The sequence below is a fragment of the Carettochelys insculpta genome, chromosome 1 (genome assembly GCF_033958435.1).
Source record: "Carettochelys insculpta isolate YL-2023 chromosome 1, ASM3395843v1, whole genome shotgun sequence".
Lineage (NCBI taxonomy): Eukaryota > Metazoa > Chordata > Testudines > Carettochelyidae > Carettochelys > Carettochelys insculpta.
This window is the reverse complement of record NC_134137.1, coordinates 354,081,748-354,099,523: the sequence shown is the minus strand read 5'-3', so window position 1 is coordinate 354,099,523 and position 17,776 is coordinate 354,081,748. Positions and strand designations below refer to the sequence as shown.

The following is a 17,776-nucleotide window of genomic DNA, read 5'->3' as shown; positions in this document are numbered from 1 at the left end:
CCAGCAATATCTCAATATGTCAGTCAGTTCCCCCACCCCCCATTTTTTTTCTTTCTTTTTAAAGGAAAGAGCAAGTTTGAAGAATTTTTTTCATAGTGTTCCACATTTAAAATATTATTGCTTGATGTTCCATGGTCTCAAAGTTTAAGAAACAGTTTTCCTAGAATACGATATTGATACATAAAGCAACCTGAAAAATAAGCATGTTGATTTATCTCCCTTTTCTTTTGTGTAAAGTTAAATATGGTTTTAGATATCTGCGTAACTGGCCTTAGTTTAAAAAGTTTAAAGGAAGCTTCTGGAATAAATGTGTTTGTAGTGTGCAGGTGATTCCGGAGATACTTAAATGTGGATATAGGAGCAAAATTTTGGAGTTATGTTTTTGAATGTTTTATTCTGGTTGTGAGTTTGGAAATCAGACTTCCAAACAAAAGTGGGTGAGGGAATCCTTTTGAGGGGGTTTGAAAATGGAAATTGGTTGCTGTGCAGTTCTGTGTCATAACTGAGTTTTTCAAAAAATCATTCAGGACCATAATTATGGTGCTCGTCCTCCGCCAACACCTCCAGCATCTCCTCCTCCATCAGTTCTTATCAGCAAGAATGAAGTAGGCATATTTACCACTCCCAATTTTGATGAAACTTCTAGTGCTACTACCATCAGCACATCAGAGGATGGAAGCTATGGAACTGATATTACCAGGTGCATTTGTGGTTTTACCCATGATGATGGATACATGATCTGTTGTGACAAATGCAGGTAAAATATCTTTATATGAATTAAGATGTTAATACATGTACATATTTTTGTTTTTAATCAAACTGTAGAAATAAGCACTCTTAAAATTACTACTTTTAGACTATATTCAATTGTAAGGTGGGGAACCACCATCAAAACGAGTGCATTATAAGTTCAACTTTGATATGCACGTGCCCAGCAGAATGGAGCTGGAGGATTTTGCGTAGCAGTGTCCATAGAGAGACTGTGCTTGCACAGTGTGGCTATAGTCTCTCCGCTGGTTATATGAGAGGGGGCTGCCTGGACCTCATCCTTTCCCTCTTACCACCTGTGGTTGAAGTCAAAGTTGGGTGTGGCTTTCATCTCTCAATCCCTCTATTTTTAGTAGCTTATTCTAGTTGCATATAGTTTAGTACCCTTATCGTAAATGTTACTTAGCTGTAGTTTAAGTATTTCTTGGGTGCTGATTTTTCACCAAGTTTTAAACGTGTGTCGTGGCGGAGAGGTGGTGATTCCCAGTAGTGATCCCAATATGTGGTGCTTTTTATGCCTAGCTAAGGACTCCATCAAATAGTGATGTTTGATTTGCAGATCATTCACTGAACAGACGCAGTGCATGATCATTTTGATGGCATATCTCAGGAAAAAGGGAATCCATATCTTCCTATTTCTCGATGACTGGTTACTAAGGGGTCAAGTCCAGAGAGGAAGCTGTTTCTCATATTGACACTATACTGTGCATGCTTAGCCATTTGGGTCTCATCCTATACAATGGGGTTTCAACTTTGGTTCCTACTCAGAAAATCAAGTTCATTGGGCCCTAATAGACTCAGCAAATTCAGAAGCATTTTTGCTAACTGTTTCCAGGCAATTCACCACTTTTTGCTTCAGTCTGCAGTCTAAGCCTTGTACCACAGTTGGGGGATGTGCCTTGAGCTCTTGGGACACAAGCCAACAGATGGCTCAGTTTGCAAGGTTGTGCCTTCACCTCCTACAGAGATGTCTCAGGGTGGTTTATCATCTAACTTCAGCCTATGGACAGATTGAGTTGTGTTCCTCAGTTGTGCATGGACTACTTGTAGGGGGGATGTGGTCCAGAGAACATTCTCTGGGGTGTTCTCTTCATGAAGCCTTTACCAACTTGGTCTGCTGTCGCCATTGCCTCTGTAATGGGCTGGGAAGTTCACCTAACAAGGTCAGTGGTTAGAGCTGGAGTCCTCACTGCATGTCAACATGGTGGAATTTAGTGCCATCTACAGTTCATGCCATTCTTCTCTGCACTGTCCCAGTAGTACACATATTTACTGGTAGTACCACTACAATGTATTAAATGAAAGAGAAATGGGACGCATACTCCAGGATGCTCTGCCACAAGGTAATCAGGTTGTGGCAGTTCTACACTTGCCAGGAGTCATCTTGTCGAATACCTTGTCGGGAATTCTTTTTTCCTGAATCTTGAGTGGCCTGGACAAGTATCCTCTGGGTCATGTTTGCATCTCAGGGAATTCTGACAGCCGGCTTGTTTGCCATGGCAGCCAACAGAAAATGTTATCTGCTCTCAAGAGGGCCTTAGTCTGGACTCTTGTCCAGCTCTTTCTGTCTCAACTGGCACTTGGCTCTACTGTGCAATTTTCCCCAATCCAAATTATCCCCAGAGGTCATTTTGATTTATCTTCAGTTTGAGGCCAAGTTCATTCTCATTTGCTCAGTGTGGCTGAGGCAGTGCTATTTCTGTGGTTTTCTTTACCTATCAGTTCAGCCTTCCATGCCCCTTGCTCTCCAATTTGGCCTACTCATACAGGATCATAGTCACCCATTGTATCTCATGCTCAGTTCTCTGCATTACATACTATAGCTGCTTCATTGCTAAGCGAGGCAGAGCAGTGTTTGACATCTGTCTAGAGAAGGTCCTATTCAGAATTAGAAAGTTCTCTATCACAGTGGCCTGGTCAGTGAAATGTAAGCTGTTTTTCATGTGGTCACTGGCCCATGGAATTCAACTGATGCTGGTTTCTACCCGGGGTATCTTGGAGTACCATTATACTCTCAGTTGTCAAGACTTGTGCTTAATTAAAAGTGCTTCTGGCTGTACTATTGTTTCATTCTGCTGTTCAGGGAAGATTGGACTTCACTAATACGGTACCAAGTTTCTTAAAAGGACTCCTATGTCTGCATTCTACAGTCTGAGGGCTGGCTCTTCTATGGGAACTAAATGTGGTCTTAATGGCTTTAATCATACCTCTTTTCAAGCCTGTGACATCTGGTCTGTATCCATCTTTGTGGCTGAAAACTGCATTCTTGGTAGCAATAACATCCCAAAGAAGATATAAGTTGCAGGCTCTGATGGTAGAGCTGCCATATACACAGTTTTCTAAGTGCAGTGACTTAGACAGATTTTTTGATGTAGTTGTAAAGTTTATTTCTCAGTTGCATTTGAATCAGGCAGTATATTTTTCTGTGTTCTCTAACAAGTCACATTCATCTCTAGAAGAACAGTATCTCCATACACTTGATGACAGGCAGAGTCTAGCCTTCTGTCTGGACAGTATTAAACCATTTCATGCTTTGCCTTGCCTTCTTGATTTATATGCAGAATGCATGAAGTATTAAGCACTCCTATTGCAAGCTGTCTCCAGGGCCTTATCTACACTACTTGGTGCTGTTGATCTGCTTCAGCTACACAAATAGCATAGCTGAAGTCAACATACTCACTGTGGCATCTTTCAGGCAGTAAGGCCGGGGCGGGTGGGGGCAGTGGCTGCTGTCCCATTGTTGCCGGCTACTCTTCTTGTTATGGTGGAGTTCTGCCTCAGATTGATTTGTTGTGTCTAAGCATACATGATAAATCAGCCTGTGGATTGAGTGTTGTAGCATCAATTCAAGGAGTAAGTGTGGACAAACCCTAAATGAATAATAATCTGTATCAAAGACTGCATATGAAGTAGCTTCAGCTATGCCTCCACAGCAGCTGTGAGAGCTAAAGCAGTGTCAGCAGAGTTTCTTAGTGACATCTTAGTACTGGACATTTTCAAGGCTGCTACATGGTGATTCATCCATACATTTATAAGCCATTATGTTTTTACCACCTCTTTTGGGGCATATGTAAATTTTGGTAAGGCAGTCCATATTTAGAAAGACTCCAAACCCTGCTTCTCGCTGGTTTTGAGTCACCTAAGTAGAATATATGACTACCTATTTGAAGAAACCATCACTTAATGTAACCGTGGTTCTTTTGAGATGTGGTGCAGATGTGTATTCTGCGTCATTTGCAGTGTAATTCAGACCTTGTCTGTGCTACCAAATTTGGTGCCAAAAACTGGTCTCACACTGGAATGTGACTTTTGTTGGGAAAAATACCCAGTTTCAGCAACAAAAAAAAATTCTCTTCCATGAGACGCATTTTTTTTATTGGTGACAAAAAGCTAGTGTAGACGTCGCTGTTCGTTTTGTCAACAGAATTGGTTTCCACCAGTATCCCACAATTCCTTCTCCAGTCGCTCTGATCAGTGTTTTCATCTCAGCTGCTCTGCTGAATGTGCCCCTCACTTCTAAAGCTCAAGGAAGTATCCAACAGCTGAGTGTGCTGCTTTAAGATGAAGTCATTAGAGTGCTCCTGTTATATCCTGCACTAGACTGCTGCTGCTGTGGGGGGGTGGAAGGGGGAGTTGGGGTTGGGAGGAATGAAAGTGGGGAGAAGGCAGACTGTTGTGCTGCTTTCACATTCTGTAACATGGAAAGCTCACAGCGCTACTCATGGTGCTGCTCTTGGCAGCTGAGGAGGCTGTGGGAAAACTCGGAAGAGAATCCCAAAATATGAAGTGCCTTCCCACAACACTGCAATTTGGAATACACATCCACAGTGTGTTGCTCACAGTGTCAATAGTGACAAGTATCAGAGAGGTAGCTGTGTTAGTCTGTGTTTTCAAATACAACAAGAAATCCCCTTGCGCCTTATAGACTAACAGATATTTTGGAGCATAAGCTTTCGTGGGCAAAGACCTGCTTCATCAGCTGGCTCATGTATCTGATGAACCAGGTCTTTGCCCATGAAAGCTTATGCTCCAAAATGTCTGTTAGTGTCAATGGTGCCTCTGACACAGCGTGTTCTCTTTGTAAGAGGGAGCAAGTGGTGACATTTTTGTTGACTTTTAGGGGGCGAAGTAGGGTTAGTCACCAAAACTTGATAGTGTAGACAAGGCACTAGTTTGTGGGCATTCATTGCGAAGGAAATTGGGGGGGAGCAGGAGAGGGAATTGGGGCCCCTACTATCTTATAGAGCCTGGGGAGAGGCTGTGGCCCTGTGGAACAAGTGATGAGCCCTTCTGGGTATGGCTAGGTAAAATTCTTCGGGTCCAGTGGCCTGCGTGTGCACATACATAAAGTGGAATAGATGTCTGCATCACATCTTGAAGAATCAGTTAAGTAGTGATTTCTCTTATTTTTTCCATCCATGTGTGCATGTTTTGCTTCCATGAGGAATACATTTTTATGTGCAGCAAGGCATATGGGACTGTGTACTACCAGCACAAACACAACCCTAGATGTGGGAGGCATTTTGAATTTTTCCTGAGTGGCTGCAGAAATGCACAGCTTACAGGAACACAGGTGCCACAGTCACTAATGAAGTGTCAGTCTTAAAATCTTAAATTAATTCATTTCAGATTATTATATACATGGAATTTTCTCCCCCCCCCCTTCCCCTAGTGTTTGGCAGCACATTGACTGCATGGGGATCGACAGGCAGCATATTCCTGATGTATATCTATGTGAACGTTGTCAACCGAGGTGAGTACCAAATGGCTTAATAATGGGGGCAGAGGAGGGGTGTGTGTGTGTGCAATTTAAACTGTAACCTACGTTATTTAGAGAATATAAAAATATGTCTTTAAAATATGCTAACTTTATTAAAAATTAATTTATCAAAGTAGGAAGCAGGTTTCTGTGTTATGAAAAGCATACAAAACGTGTTTTGACCATTAAAATTCTCGAGTATTAAGCAGAAAACTTGAAGGAGAATTGGATCTGTTGCTAGATCATCTGGAAAAAAAAACTTAGATACCTCATCCACTGTTAATCCTTTGCTTCATTTGATAAATCAAAGGGTAAGAAGTCAATAGGATGAGATGGCATAAATCTAACAATTGGTAACAAATGAAATTATATTGATTAACTGGAGGATACCAAATTTTAGAACTGTCTTTCCCAAGGTTGATCTTGAAATGTAACGGGGACCTACCTGATAGAATTCTGGACTTGTTAGATGTTATAGTTGTCCCACCATGGTTGGCTGCTAAGATGATGTAACCCTCCAGCCAAGTCATGACAAACCACCCTTTCTAGAGTATCGAGTGCAAACAATAGAATATGTAGTCCATCCCTTCATAAGCTGAGCACTGTCATTTCTTCTCGAGGGCCTCTTTTCATACTACCCTTCCCCTAAGTTTAGCTATATAAACTTGTTAACACCTATTCATTTTTATGACTGACTAAATTTTTATGTATGCCTTAAAATTCACCACCACCACCGCCACCAGATTAATTAGTAGAGTTTACAATAAACGTACAGTTAGACCTAGTGGTTCTTCAGCAAAACCATGGAAAACCAGACTTTGCATTTCTGAAATGCTTAAGAAAGTGTTTTGACCTCCTTTGCATTTTAGTGTCTTCAGTTTTTGTTGAGGGACCTTGTCAAAAACCCCTAGAAATAAGTTGTAGCTAGTGGTTCTGCTTTCTCCACTATATTAATAACATGCTCAAAGCATTTTGATTAGTGAGACCTGGTTTTCCTTTGCCAAAACTGCGCTGATTGAACCGTATCATATCATTATCTTCCAGGTGTTGTGGTTATTCCATTTTAATTGTTTTCAATCAATTTCCCGTTTTGAAGATGGAACGCTTATTGGTCTATAATTCTGTGGACCAATTTAGAAGCTCTGTTAAATATGGATACATTTTCTGCCTTTTTAATTGAGTTAGATGAGACTGATGCTTTGGATACTATTTTGCACAAATCATATATTGCATAATAGAATAGTGAACCAGCTACATTTTTAAATATATCACAGTATATACCTGCTGAATGACCATTACAGAATAAATGTGTGTACTAATAATCGTAGTAGTTTAATATTTTAGCTCTATTTCATACATTTGTTCAACCACTGAGAACTATTCTGTAGAGTTGATTAAACTGTTACCTTTTTATGCAGGAGTTTAGATAAAGAAAGGGCTGTGCTGCTGCAGCGAAGAAAAAGGGAAAATATGTCAGGTGCGTAAAAAGAAAATTTCAGACATTTAATAAAGTGTGTTTTATATACACTGAGTATTTCAATGAACTGTATCAGAGGGGTAGCCATGTTAGTCTGGATCTGCAAAGCAACGAGGGGTCCTGTGGCACCTTACAGACTAACAGAAATGTACGAGCATAAGCTTTCATGGGCAAAGACCCACTTCGAAGTGGGTCTTTGCCCACGAAAGCTTATGCTCGTACATTTCTGTTAGTCTGTAAGGTGCCACAGGACCCCTCGTTTGCTCTTTCAATGAACCGTAAAGACCCTGAGAATATTTTCAGAGATACTCAATTTGCAGCCTTTCACGTGCTTTGTAATTAGTATTTTTGCATATAAAATCTGGAATAGAATCAAACATTTTAAACGTATTTCATTTTATCAAACAGATTTTTTTTATATACATACTAGTCAGTTGTAAAACTCTAAGAAATAAGTTTCTTCTTCTTCGAGTGATCTCCATGTGTGTTCCATGCGTGGGTCTGCACTCACACTATTCATCTTCGTTCAGAGATTTTTAGTAAGCTGCATGTAAGCTGATGCACTCCTTGTACTTCAAACAATATAAGAGGCAGTGTGGACTGGCACCCCTCTATTTTCTTCTTAATGATGAATGCGCTCATTCAATCTACTGTGCCACCACTTCTACTGTTTCAATGTGTCAAAGTATATAGATATTACATAGGGTTGTCAAAAATTTAAAATATTAATCCCACTGCTAAATAATAGGATACCATATGTTTAAATATTTCAGGGTTTTTCTACATTTTAAATATATTGATTCCTTGCAACACAGAATACATAGTGTGCAGTGCTCACTTTTTTTTTATTACAAATATTTGCGCTTTAAGAGCCAAAAGAAACAGTACTTATATTAGGTAAATTTGAAAAATACATCAGGCATCCTAGGGATGAAGAAGTAACATTGTTCTTGGTTTTAATAACAGAAAATACGTACCATCCATATATTTTTCCAAACACTCACAGCATACCTGTGAGTTATTCATGGAAAACCAGTGTTTCATGGAATATACTTTAAGAAACCCCGTTCTAGAGTGAGTGGTTTTTTGTAATCTACAGTGATATTCTAACAGTTTGTTCATTTGTGGGCTCCCTCTCCCAGTGTTTGCCCTGCTAGTCTCGGGCAACTTCCTCCTTCAGGTAACTGCAGGGGGTATAGGTCGTTCGGAATACAGGAAAAAGAGTTCAGGTGATCATATCCCTGCATGACCTACAGGAACCTGGTGATGTCTTTGGTGAGAAAGACTACAGCTGAGCAGGACTGAAATATGTTCGTTTCACACAGAATCTTCAAGGACTCTGGCTACCAACCTTATAGTTCCTTTTGGACATGTGCAAATTCAGATTTTTCAAAGTTTTATAACTTGTCTGTATTGGGATAGATTTTTATGGTCTCTTACACCAAAAGACACATGCCTGTCACACATGCCACGTTGCTGATTCTGCATGTGGATACTTGCAATAATTTAAAGGTTGGAATGCACTTATTTACCGAAAACCTGATTCTTTTTACAGCATGTTCTCTTGTTCTTTATAGATGGGGACACAAGTGCAACAGAAAGTGGTGATGAAGTTCCTGTGGAACTGTATACTGCTTTTCAACACACACCAACTACAATTACTCTAACTGCTACAAGGGTTACTAAGGTTAATGACAAGAAAAGGAAAAAATGTGGGGAGAAAGAACAGAACTTTGCAAAATGTAAAAAGGTAGGTTAACTTAAAATTTTAATTTTTCTTCTTATAGCTTTCTTGTTATGGAATTAATTACTGGTATGTAACATTTTTCACATAGGCCTCATGTTGGTGTATTTTTTTACTTCCTGAATCTAGATTGCAATGCAGCAGTCATCCATGGAAAGTAACGCATCACATTCTTTTCTGGTTATCCAGTGTTCTTTACAGTGAAATTCCTTTAAAGACTGGTTGATAAATTTAAAAAGTTACCAATGTTTGTATCCAGTATGTACAGACTTATATGATGATTTATGAAGTTTATTTGTAAATGTATATGGACATTTTTTGCCTCATGCTTTCACATTAGATTATTTCTCCCTCATTTTTTTTTCCTCCCACAGCTGCTAATAAAGGGCAAATCTTTTTTATAGTGCTCTTTGAGCTAGTAAAATTCAGAAATGATTGGTTTGGTGGCATCAGTTCTGTATGACAAGTCTTGACATTCCATTCAGTTGCAGTATCAGTTCAGTTAAAAACTGCCAGAAGATTACCACTTAAGTACAATTTTGTAGGTCTACGTCTACACTAGAGTTCTATAGGCAAAACTGGGGCTTTGTAGACAAAACTTGTGGAGTGTCTACACACACAGTTTGTTTTGTTGACAGAAACTGTTGGCAAAAAGAAAAAACAGCATAGATGTTCCGATGGTCCTTTTGTTGATGAGCGGATCAAAAGATTGATCCAATTTTATGTGTAGATGCAATCTGTTGACAGAAATTTTGTCCAGACATCAATTCTGACAGTAACTTCTGTAGGCGTATGCTTCCAGTGATAATTTTTAAATAAAATTCTTATCTAAGAATATAACAGTATTGTGTATTAAGAAAATTTAAAAAAAAATTAACTGCGTATATGAATCACTACAATAGAATTAATACATTGATATCATGAATATATAAAATTGGGGTCTTACATTTCACTATGTCAGACACTTATACTAGCAAAATGCAGAAATTGTTGTTCTGTGTTTTTTTTAAATTATCTGTTTCTGATCATGTTAAAGTAAAACCCTTAACAGTCAAGCAAAATATTAAGAGGTGAGCTGCAGACCAGAATGTCAGTAGTTAAGAGGTGTTCTGGCATTTGAAACAATTAAAGATCATTCACTTCCTAGTTCATTTTTTGAAACTAGTTTCAAATGCAATTGTAGAAATATCTGATCAGCTGTTAAAATATCACTTGAATGATAAATGATAAACTGAAATGCAGGTGTTACCTCCTCATGTAAAGCAAAGGATATTTGAAAAGGCAAACTTAATGGAAAATACTGTGTTTGAAGAAAGATTCTATAATTTTACAGGACATATAATGTGTATCCATAGGTTGTCCAGCATGTGCACCATTTAATGGGTTTCCTTTGTATGCCCAGAGCGCATTCTAGGTTAATGTTCTATCAGTGGCACAGTGATAGAGGCATCAAGGTGAGGTTGTAGTGCCCCAAAAAAGCAAGCTTTCATGACACCAGCTGTCATAGTACTACTGCCTTTAAAACTTTGGATTTCATTTTTTATTGCCGTATTTTCTGTAATGTTTCAAGAATATGAAAAAATACAAGGGGCTTTCCTTTTAATGTCATTCTCTTCCCTTCTTTCTGCTTTTTAATGAGGGTAGTTGTGTGACTAATTTACCTTTTTTGAAAAGCAAAAATAAGATCGTTTTCCTTCAGAAATATTTTTTTGTTAATCTTAAGTATTTTAAAATGACAATTTTTTTTTTTAGGCTTTTCGTGAAGGATCTAGGAAATCTTCAAGAGTTAAGGTGAGTGTAAATAGATAACTGTAGATATACATGGGTGTTACTTCAGTAGCACTCTGAACTTTCTGCTAACTAATCTTGCTTTTGTTTATATGAGAAACTATACAAAAATGTTATCACCTGATATATTGGTGTGTATATTCATAATAAGCTTACGTAACATGTATGGAGGCTAAAATACGTTTTTGTAGGATAACTATAACATAAATATTTTCTGGTGTTTTTTAATGAAGAATATTAGAAAAATCATAGAAATAGAATGCTAGGACTGGAAGGGACCTTGAGAGGTCATCGAGTCCAGCCCCCTGCCCTCATGGCAGGACCAAGTACTGTCTAGACCATCCCTGATAGATATTTATCTAACCTGTTCTTAAATATCTCCAGAGATGGAGATTCTGCAATCTCCCCAGGCAATTTATTCCCGTGTTTGACCACCCTGACAGTTACAAACTTTTTCCTAATGTCTAACTCAAACCTCACTTGCTGCAGTTTAAGCCCATTGATGCTGCTTCTGTCCTCAGAGGCCAAGAAGAACAAGTTTTCTCCCTCCTCTTTGTGACACCCTTTTAGAGACCTGAAAACCGCTATCATGTCCACCCTCAATCTTGTTTTTTCCAAACTAAACAAGGCCAATTCTTTCAGCTTTTCTTCATAGGTCATGTTTTCTAGTCTTTTGATCATTCTTGTTGCTCTTTTCTGGACCCTTTCCAATTTCTCCATCTTCTTTTGAAATGTGGTGCCCAGAACTGGACACCGTACTCCAACTGAGGCCTAACCAGCGCAGAGTAGAGTGGAAGAATGACTTCTTGTGTCTTGCTCACAACACACCTGTTAATGCAATGACCAATTTGTTTTCCAGTTGGCACGTACTCTGCAAGCACAGACAATACTATTGTCCTAGGATTTTCTTTCCTTCATAAAAACACAAAATTTCAAAAGATGGACGAGAATTTCAAAGAAACAGCCTGAAGAATTATTTCCCATGCCTCTAACAAGTCAGTCAGTGATCTGGGATGTCAACTGTGAGATTGTTTTGACAGTTTTGTCTTAAAACCTATTTTGTCTTGGAAGACTTCTAAATATCCCCATCGTGTGAATTAGAACAACAGAATTCTTCCCCTGTTCTCTTCATAGGTTAGGCTCAAAGAACTATTCACCCTGGTTAGTATAAACATACAAAAAAGCACAGACAACTTAAAAATCATGTTCTGTTTACCGCTGTGACAAATGATACTGCAAGTGAATAAAATTGGAAAAGCAGTTTCATTGGTGGGGAGTTTCATTGCCTAGTTCCATGACCTACGTTATAATATCACTTCTTAGAAAGGGTTCACGTGCTGTCTTATCCACTGCAAAATGCACCATGATGGATGAACTGAACTACAGGGGGTCCTTGTTATAAATCGCCTCCCTAAGTCATTTTGCATATGTCGTTAACTCATGGAAGTAAATTCATTGTAAGTCGCACTGATCCACACTTACATTGTTTGGGGGCCAAGGGACCAAAAGCCAGGAACGTAGCTGAGTTTGGTGATGGCTGGGCGGAAGGTGCTGTAGTTCAGGGGACCTAGAAATGAGCCCTGAAGTCATGGGGGACTGGCAGGGAGCTGCAAGGAATCAGAGGGGACTGGAAGGGAGCTGTGGGAAGCTGTGAGGAATCAGGGGAGCTGGTGGGTAGCTGGAGAGTCATGAGGGTGTGGGGAGCCGGCAGGGAACTGGGGGGAACTGGTGGGGAGCCGAGGGAACTGGCAGAGAGCTTCAGGAGGCTGGGCAGTGGGGAGCTGGGATGGTGACTGTGAATAGTTGCAGGCTGCCTCGATTTGTGGGTGGTGGTGAGCCACGGTGGATGGTGGCTGCTGGGACCTGGCTGCCAGGACCTGCGATCAGTCAGGATCCAGATGCGGGAGCGGCGGGAAGATGACTTTCCCTTGTTTGGAAAATTCTCTTCTCTGGCTCAGACCAGGTCCTGAGGATGCCAGATAAGAGGTACAACCTGTACAGGTACTGTACTGTACTGTACCACAGTGCAGCCAGGCAGCAACGTAGGAGGCAGGGGCAGGCTGTGTGCCAGGCTCAAGAGAGACAGCGGTATGCAGTGTTCTCTTGGTGTGCAGGGAGAGGAAACACAGGAGCAGGCTGCATGCTGGGTTGAAGGGAGGTGGCTGTGTGTATGTGCTGTCCCACTGCAAGGGAGAATGGCTGGGGCGCGTGTCTTGCCTACATTCCCTCCTGCAGAGCCAGCTTTTTGCCCAGTTACTGACACTGTGGCTTGAGGGAACGAGACTTTGCCATGCCCCCATGAAATATTTCATGCCCTCCCAAGGGGCCATGCCACCATACTTTGGGTATCCCTGCTGTATTGTGCCATGACATCACACCGCAAGCCTTTGTATGTGTGTAATCCTTTAACCATGACTGGGAAATCAAGTGTTGGTGCAAAGTTCAGTGGTATTTGCAAGGGGCAACGTGTTAGTGTGAGTCTTGCTGTAAAAATAGATGTGATTAAAGCACATCAGAAATGAACAGGCAGCCGACATTTCTCACCATTGTGGTGTATTTCAAGCGGTGGTGTGTATCATTGCCAGAAATGCTGCTGATATAATGGAAAGGGCTGAGCATATGAGACAGCAATCTTTTGTGAAGATCTCTTGGCAAAGAAGCAAGGTGTTGGAAATGATGGAGACAGTGTTGGCTACATGGTTAGATTACTTGTATCGGCATATCCTGCGCATGCGTCTCAGTGCCATTCAAGAGAAGGAAGTGAGGATGTTTGAATTCGTGAAGGATAAAAAGAAGCAGGAGGTGGGAGGCAATTCTAAAGAAGGAGCATTTAATGCTAGCTGTGGCTGCATTCTTTGTTTCCAATCACACTATTGGTTCAAAAATGTTAGGATACAAGGTGAAGCAACAAGTGCCAACAGGGAGCAAGCTGATGCATATGAGGCAGAGTTGAGAGAGAGCATTCAGGAAGGAGGATACGGTCTTCAAGAAGTCTTTAATATGGATGAGACAAGACTTTATTGGAAGCGAATGCCAACATGAGCCTGCATTTCTGTTAATGAAAAAAGTGCACCAGGCTTTAAGGCTTCAGAAGACTGGTTGGCGCTCTTGCTCACTGGCAATGCCAAGGGAGACAAGAAAATTAAATCACTGCTTGTTTATCAGAGTGAGAACCCTCGGGCCATGGAAAACAATGTCAAGTCTCATCAAAAGGCTTGGACAGCAAAGCAAATATTCCTTGACTGGTTTGTGGATTATTTTGATCTGGAAATGAGAAGATACTGTGAGGAGCAAAATCTAATATTCAAAATTCCTATTCTTGTATAAAGTGCTGCTGCACGTGACTTAGATTGTGACTCATTATGCCCCAACATTAAAGTTGAGTTCTTATCACCACTCACTTTGTTGATGATCAAACCAATGGATCAAGGTGTGATCACTAACTCTAAAGCCTGTTATCTACGTAGGCTGTTCAGGAGACTCAGTAAGGATACAGACAGCAAAGGAAAACCAATTGTGCAGGAAAAGAAGTTTTAACATAATGGATGCAGAGATGCACATTGGCACAGTATGGGATGAAATAGGTGTTCAATGCATGAACAGTATATGGAAAAATATGTTCCCTGAAGCAGTGAATGAGTTTGTTAGATTTGATGAGACCACACTTCAAAAGGAGTTGGTGACACGAGCAAAGACAGTGCTTGACAGTGTTGATGAAGAGGATGTGACTGAATTGCTTGCTTTTCATTCAGAATCTCTAAGTAATGAAGACCTGGAATAAGCATGTGCAGGGGAAAGTCAGGATGACGACGACGACGATGACGATGAAGAAACAACAAAGGAGGAAGATAAAGAACTTACAGTGAAGTCTCTTTGCCATATTTTTAACCTCACTGATGAAATCGACACAATCAAGACTTGTAATCATCTGACTGATTTGGTTTTCCAAGGTTGCACATCTCCTAAATGTCAGCTTGTCATGCTGTCGAGAGATTTTGGATGCAGAAATTTGTGGTAATAAGCAGACATTAGAGACTTACTTTAAGAAACCAAAGAAACCTGAACCTGTCATGGAAGAAGGTGGCCCTTCAGGCCTTCAAGACATGGAAGAACAGGGCCAACAGTTGTTGCACAGACTTTAGGCATTGAGGAGGATGAAGAAAATGACATCTTGGACGATGAAGAGAGAGCAGCAGATGACTATTCTGTCCCATCTCTCTTCTCCTCCGCCTAATTCTGTTTCAGTATCCCTACTTCCACAATCAAGCACATCAAATCCATTTACAATGTAAAAATAATGCTTATTTCTGTTTATTCTTCTGTGGGTTATATGTACCACGTGTGAACTTTGTGTGGGGAATGTATCTCAAGGTACTTACATTATTCCTTATGGATATTAATTCCTCTTTATGGCTGTGTCTACACTAGTCCAAATCTTCGAAATGGCCATGCAAATGGCCATTTCAGAGATTACTAATGAGGGGCTGAAATGCATATTCAGCCCCTCCATAGCGTGCCACCAGCTGCAGCTCTTCAAAATTGCCACTTTTTGCTGCCACGTGGCTCGAACAAACGGGGCTCCTTTTCAAAAGGACCCCGCCAACTTCAGAATCCCCTTATTCCTGTCTGCTGATACGTGCCATTTCCTAACACCCCCTGCTCTGCATGTGTGATCTGTCTTTGATCTTTGTTGGTTACATATACTAATAGAGAAGGAAACAAATTTGAAAAGTGGGGTGTGGGTGGTTTTTTTTTGTTTTGGTTTGGTTTTTAGCTAAAACATTTTCAAAGCATTTTAGAGGCATTTTCCAAAAATGTTCTTTGTGCAGTATTCAGTAAAATCAGATAATTGTCAGTTGACTGTGTCTTTTTTTTCAAACACATCAGCATAAATTGCTAGCCCTTTTTTAATGTGAATAGAATTGTTTTGGATGTGTTCTTTTTTTAACTTGCTGATACACAAATTTTTCCTCACAAATAACACCTTTTTCTAAACCATACTAGAATCGGTAATTTTTATGAAATGGTATAACTTCGTAAGAATAAATAGGTGCACTGTACCTTTTCAGACTGTTTGATTAATCTAAAAATTGGATATTCTTGAAATACACAGTTGAGTAGATTAATGTAAAATATATAAATGAAATACAGTTCTGATAGTATTCACTGATGTTGGTTGCTTCCTTTCCCCATTCCTCTCAAACCCATCTTTATATACATTTAATGGATTATGCTGAATTGATGATTTTTGCCTTTTCTTTAATCTGTGTCAGCTACAGTAAACTCTTTCATATCCACCATTTTATCATCTGGAATTCTCACATAACCAGCATTTTAACCATAAGTAAATTTTAGTTTTCCGTAAGTACAGTATAATGAAAGTAAATACATTATAAATACAGTACAAGTTTACAGTGTACAATACTAATGTTGTTGGTAAATAAAGTACTCTGCATACATTTGTTTGTTTCTTAATATCTAATGATGATTTTTCTTCAGTGTTATACATAGCCCAGGTATATCTCTCTCTTATCCAGAATATTGGAATATGTGACAATCTCCTGGTACCGGAGTTGCTGGATGTGGAAGAGTTTACTGTATTTTATATTTGGCTTTTGAACTTACAAATTATTAAGGTTAACCCTATTAAAAATCATGTATTTTGTAATTTCTGGTTACTCTGTTTTGTAGGGTTCAGCTCCAGAGATTGATCCTTCTGACAGTTCAAACTTTGGATGGGAAAATAAAATCAAAGCATGGATGGATCGTTATGAAGAAGCAACTAATAACCAGTACAGTGAGGGTGTTCAAAGAGAGGCACAGAGAATAGCTTCGAGACTAGGCAACGGGAATGACAAAAAAGAAGTTAGCACCAGCAGTTTGATCTTCAAACCTCCAGTAGAGGTAAATAAGTGAAAGAGAGCTGTGTAACAAGGGAAGGAAAAGCATAACCCATGAAGTAGCACTAAAATTTGTACGCTTTTGTGAGACTCGGGGTCCCCTGTGTTCTGGTAAACCACCTTCTTGTCTTGTTTAGGTGTGTTTTTTACATCTAGCTCATACTACCGACTGGGGGATATGAGTTAGCAGTAGTAATAATTTTAATAAATTATAACTTTCTTAAACAGTAAATCACTGTTGATAGTCATATTTGTACGCTTAATAACATTACAGTTTTTCTTTAATTTTAAAAACTGCTAGGTGCGTGTTAGCATTCTTAATAATTGACAGATTGACAGAATGCAGACTAAATTACACAGTTTATCCACAGAATAGTTTCCACATGGGCTGTAATAAAGTGACCTTCCTCATTTTGCCTTTTTGCTACTCTTTACCTCTGATTTAAGGGAAGTACTTGCAGAAAGTGAAAAGAGATAATTTTCTAGGTCTACTGGTTTTTTTGGCCAGGATTGTCAACAGGAGTAACAATTAAGTATTGAGCACTAATTATTTTTAATTCTGATAAAATAATAATCAGAATTTTCCAGTAGTACATAGTATAACTCTGTAATTACAATTTTTACAAATACATTGCTAGCAAATATTGATGTTGTCAGCCATACTTCCTCTGCTTCAGAGAAAAGATTAGCATGTGCATTTTACAAAAAATCATTGGTTGCCCTAGTCCATTTTTGGAGGGAACACTTTTGCTGGTCAGAAGGTAGTTGCATATCCCTGGCTAGTCTGTTTTAGATCAATGAACTGGATGCTGATTTCATCTTTATTTAAGGTCACAAAAAAGATTTGTATAGTGTCACAGTATTTACAGTTTGTCATGTACTTGTAATTTCCTAATGTGTGGTCTTATGAACAGGTTACACAGTCCTTCCATTAACTGTGACCATTTATCCTCACACCAGGTTAGAACATAAGGTCAGCAGGATAGTCACAGATATCCTACAGTGTTTAATGTTTACCGTGACAGGCAGATGATCTAAGTAAATTCTTTATCACTTAAATTACAAAAGAGAGAACTTACAGAAGATACCATATGATAAACATCTGCTTTAAACAAGATCTGCAAGCTATTGGATGCTTTACTTTTGGTAGAGAAAGGCTAATCTTAAGGCAATGGCACCATGTCAGGTTTTATAATAGAAGGGTTTTTGTCTCCCTCTAACACCAGCGTGGCATTCATGACACATTCTTTGGAGAAATAAAAAAGCAGCTAAGTAGCACTTTAAAGACTAACAAAATAATTTATTAGGTGATCTTTTCTGGGACAGACCCACTTCTTCAG

At 39.5% G+C, this 17,776-nt stretch overlaps 1 protein-coding gene across 3 annotated transcripts in view; it reads left to right on the top strand.

The window, feature by feature from the left end:
• Positions 1–17,776, top strand: part of KMT2E (lysine methyltransferase 2E (inactive)) — a 113,607-nt gene that overhangs the window by 36,259 nt on the left and 59,572 nt on the right. For all 3 annotated transcript variants that reach the window (XM_075016695.1, XM_075016677.1, XM_075016686.1), the window contains 6 exons: positions 528–757; positions 5,441–5,521; positions 6,946–7,004; positions 8,582–8,754; positions 10,501–10,539; positions 16,228–16,440. In XM_075016695.1, coding sequence (XP_074872796.1) covers positions 528–757; positions 5,441–5,521; positions 6,946–7,004; positions 8,582–8,754; positions 10,501–10,539; positions 16,228–16,440 — 795 coding nt within the window. The remainder of the gene's footprint in view (positions 1–527; positions 758–5,440; positions 5,522–6,945; positions 7,005–8,581; positions 8,755–10,500; positions 10,540–16,227; positions 16,441–17,776) is intronic.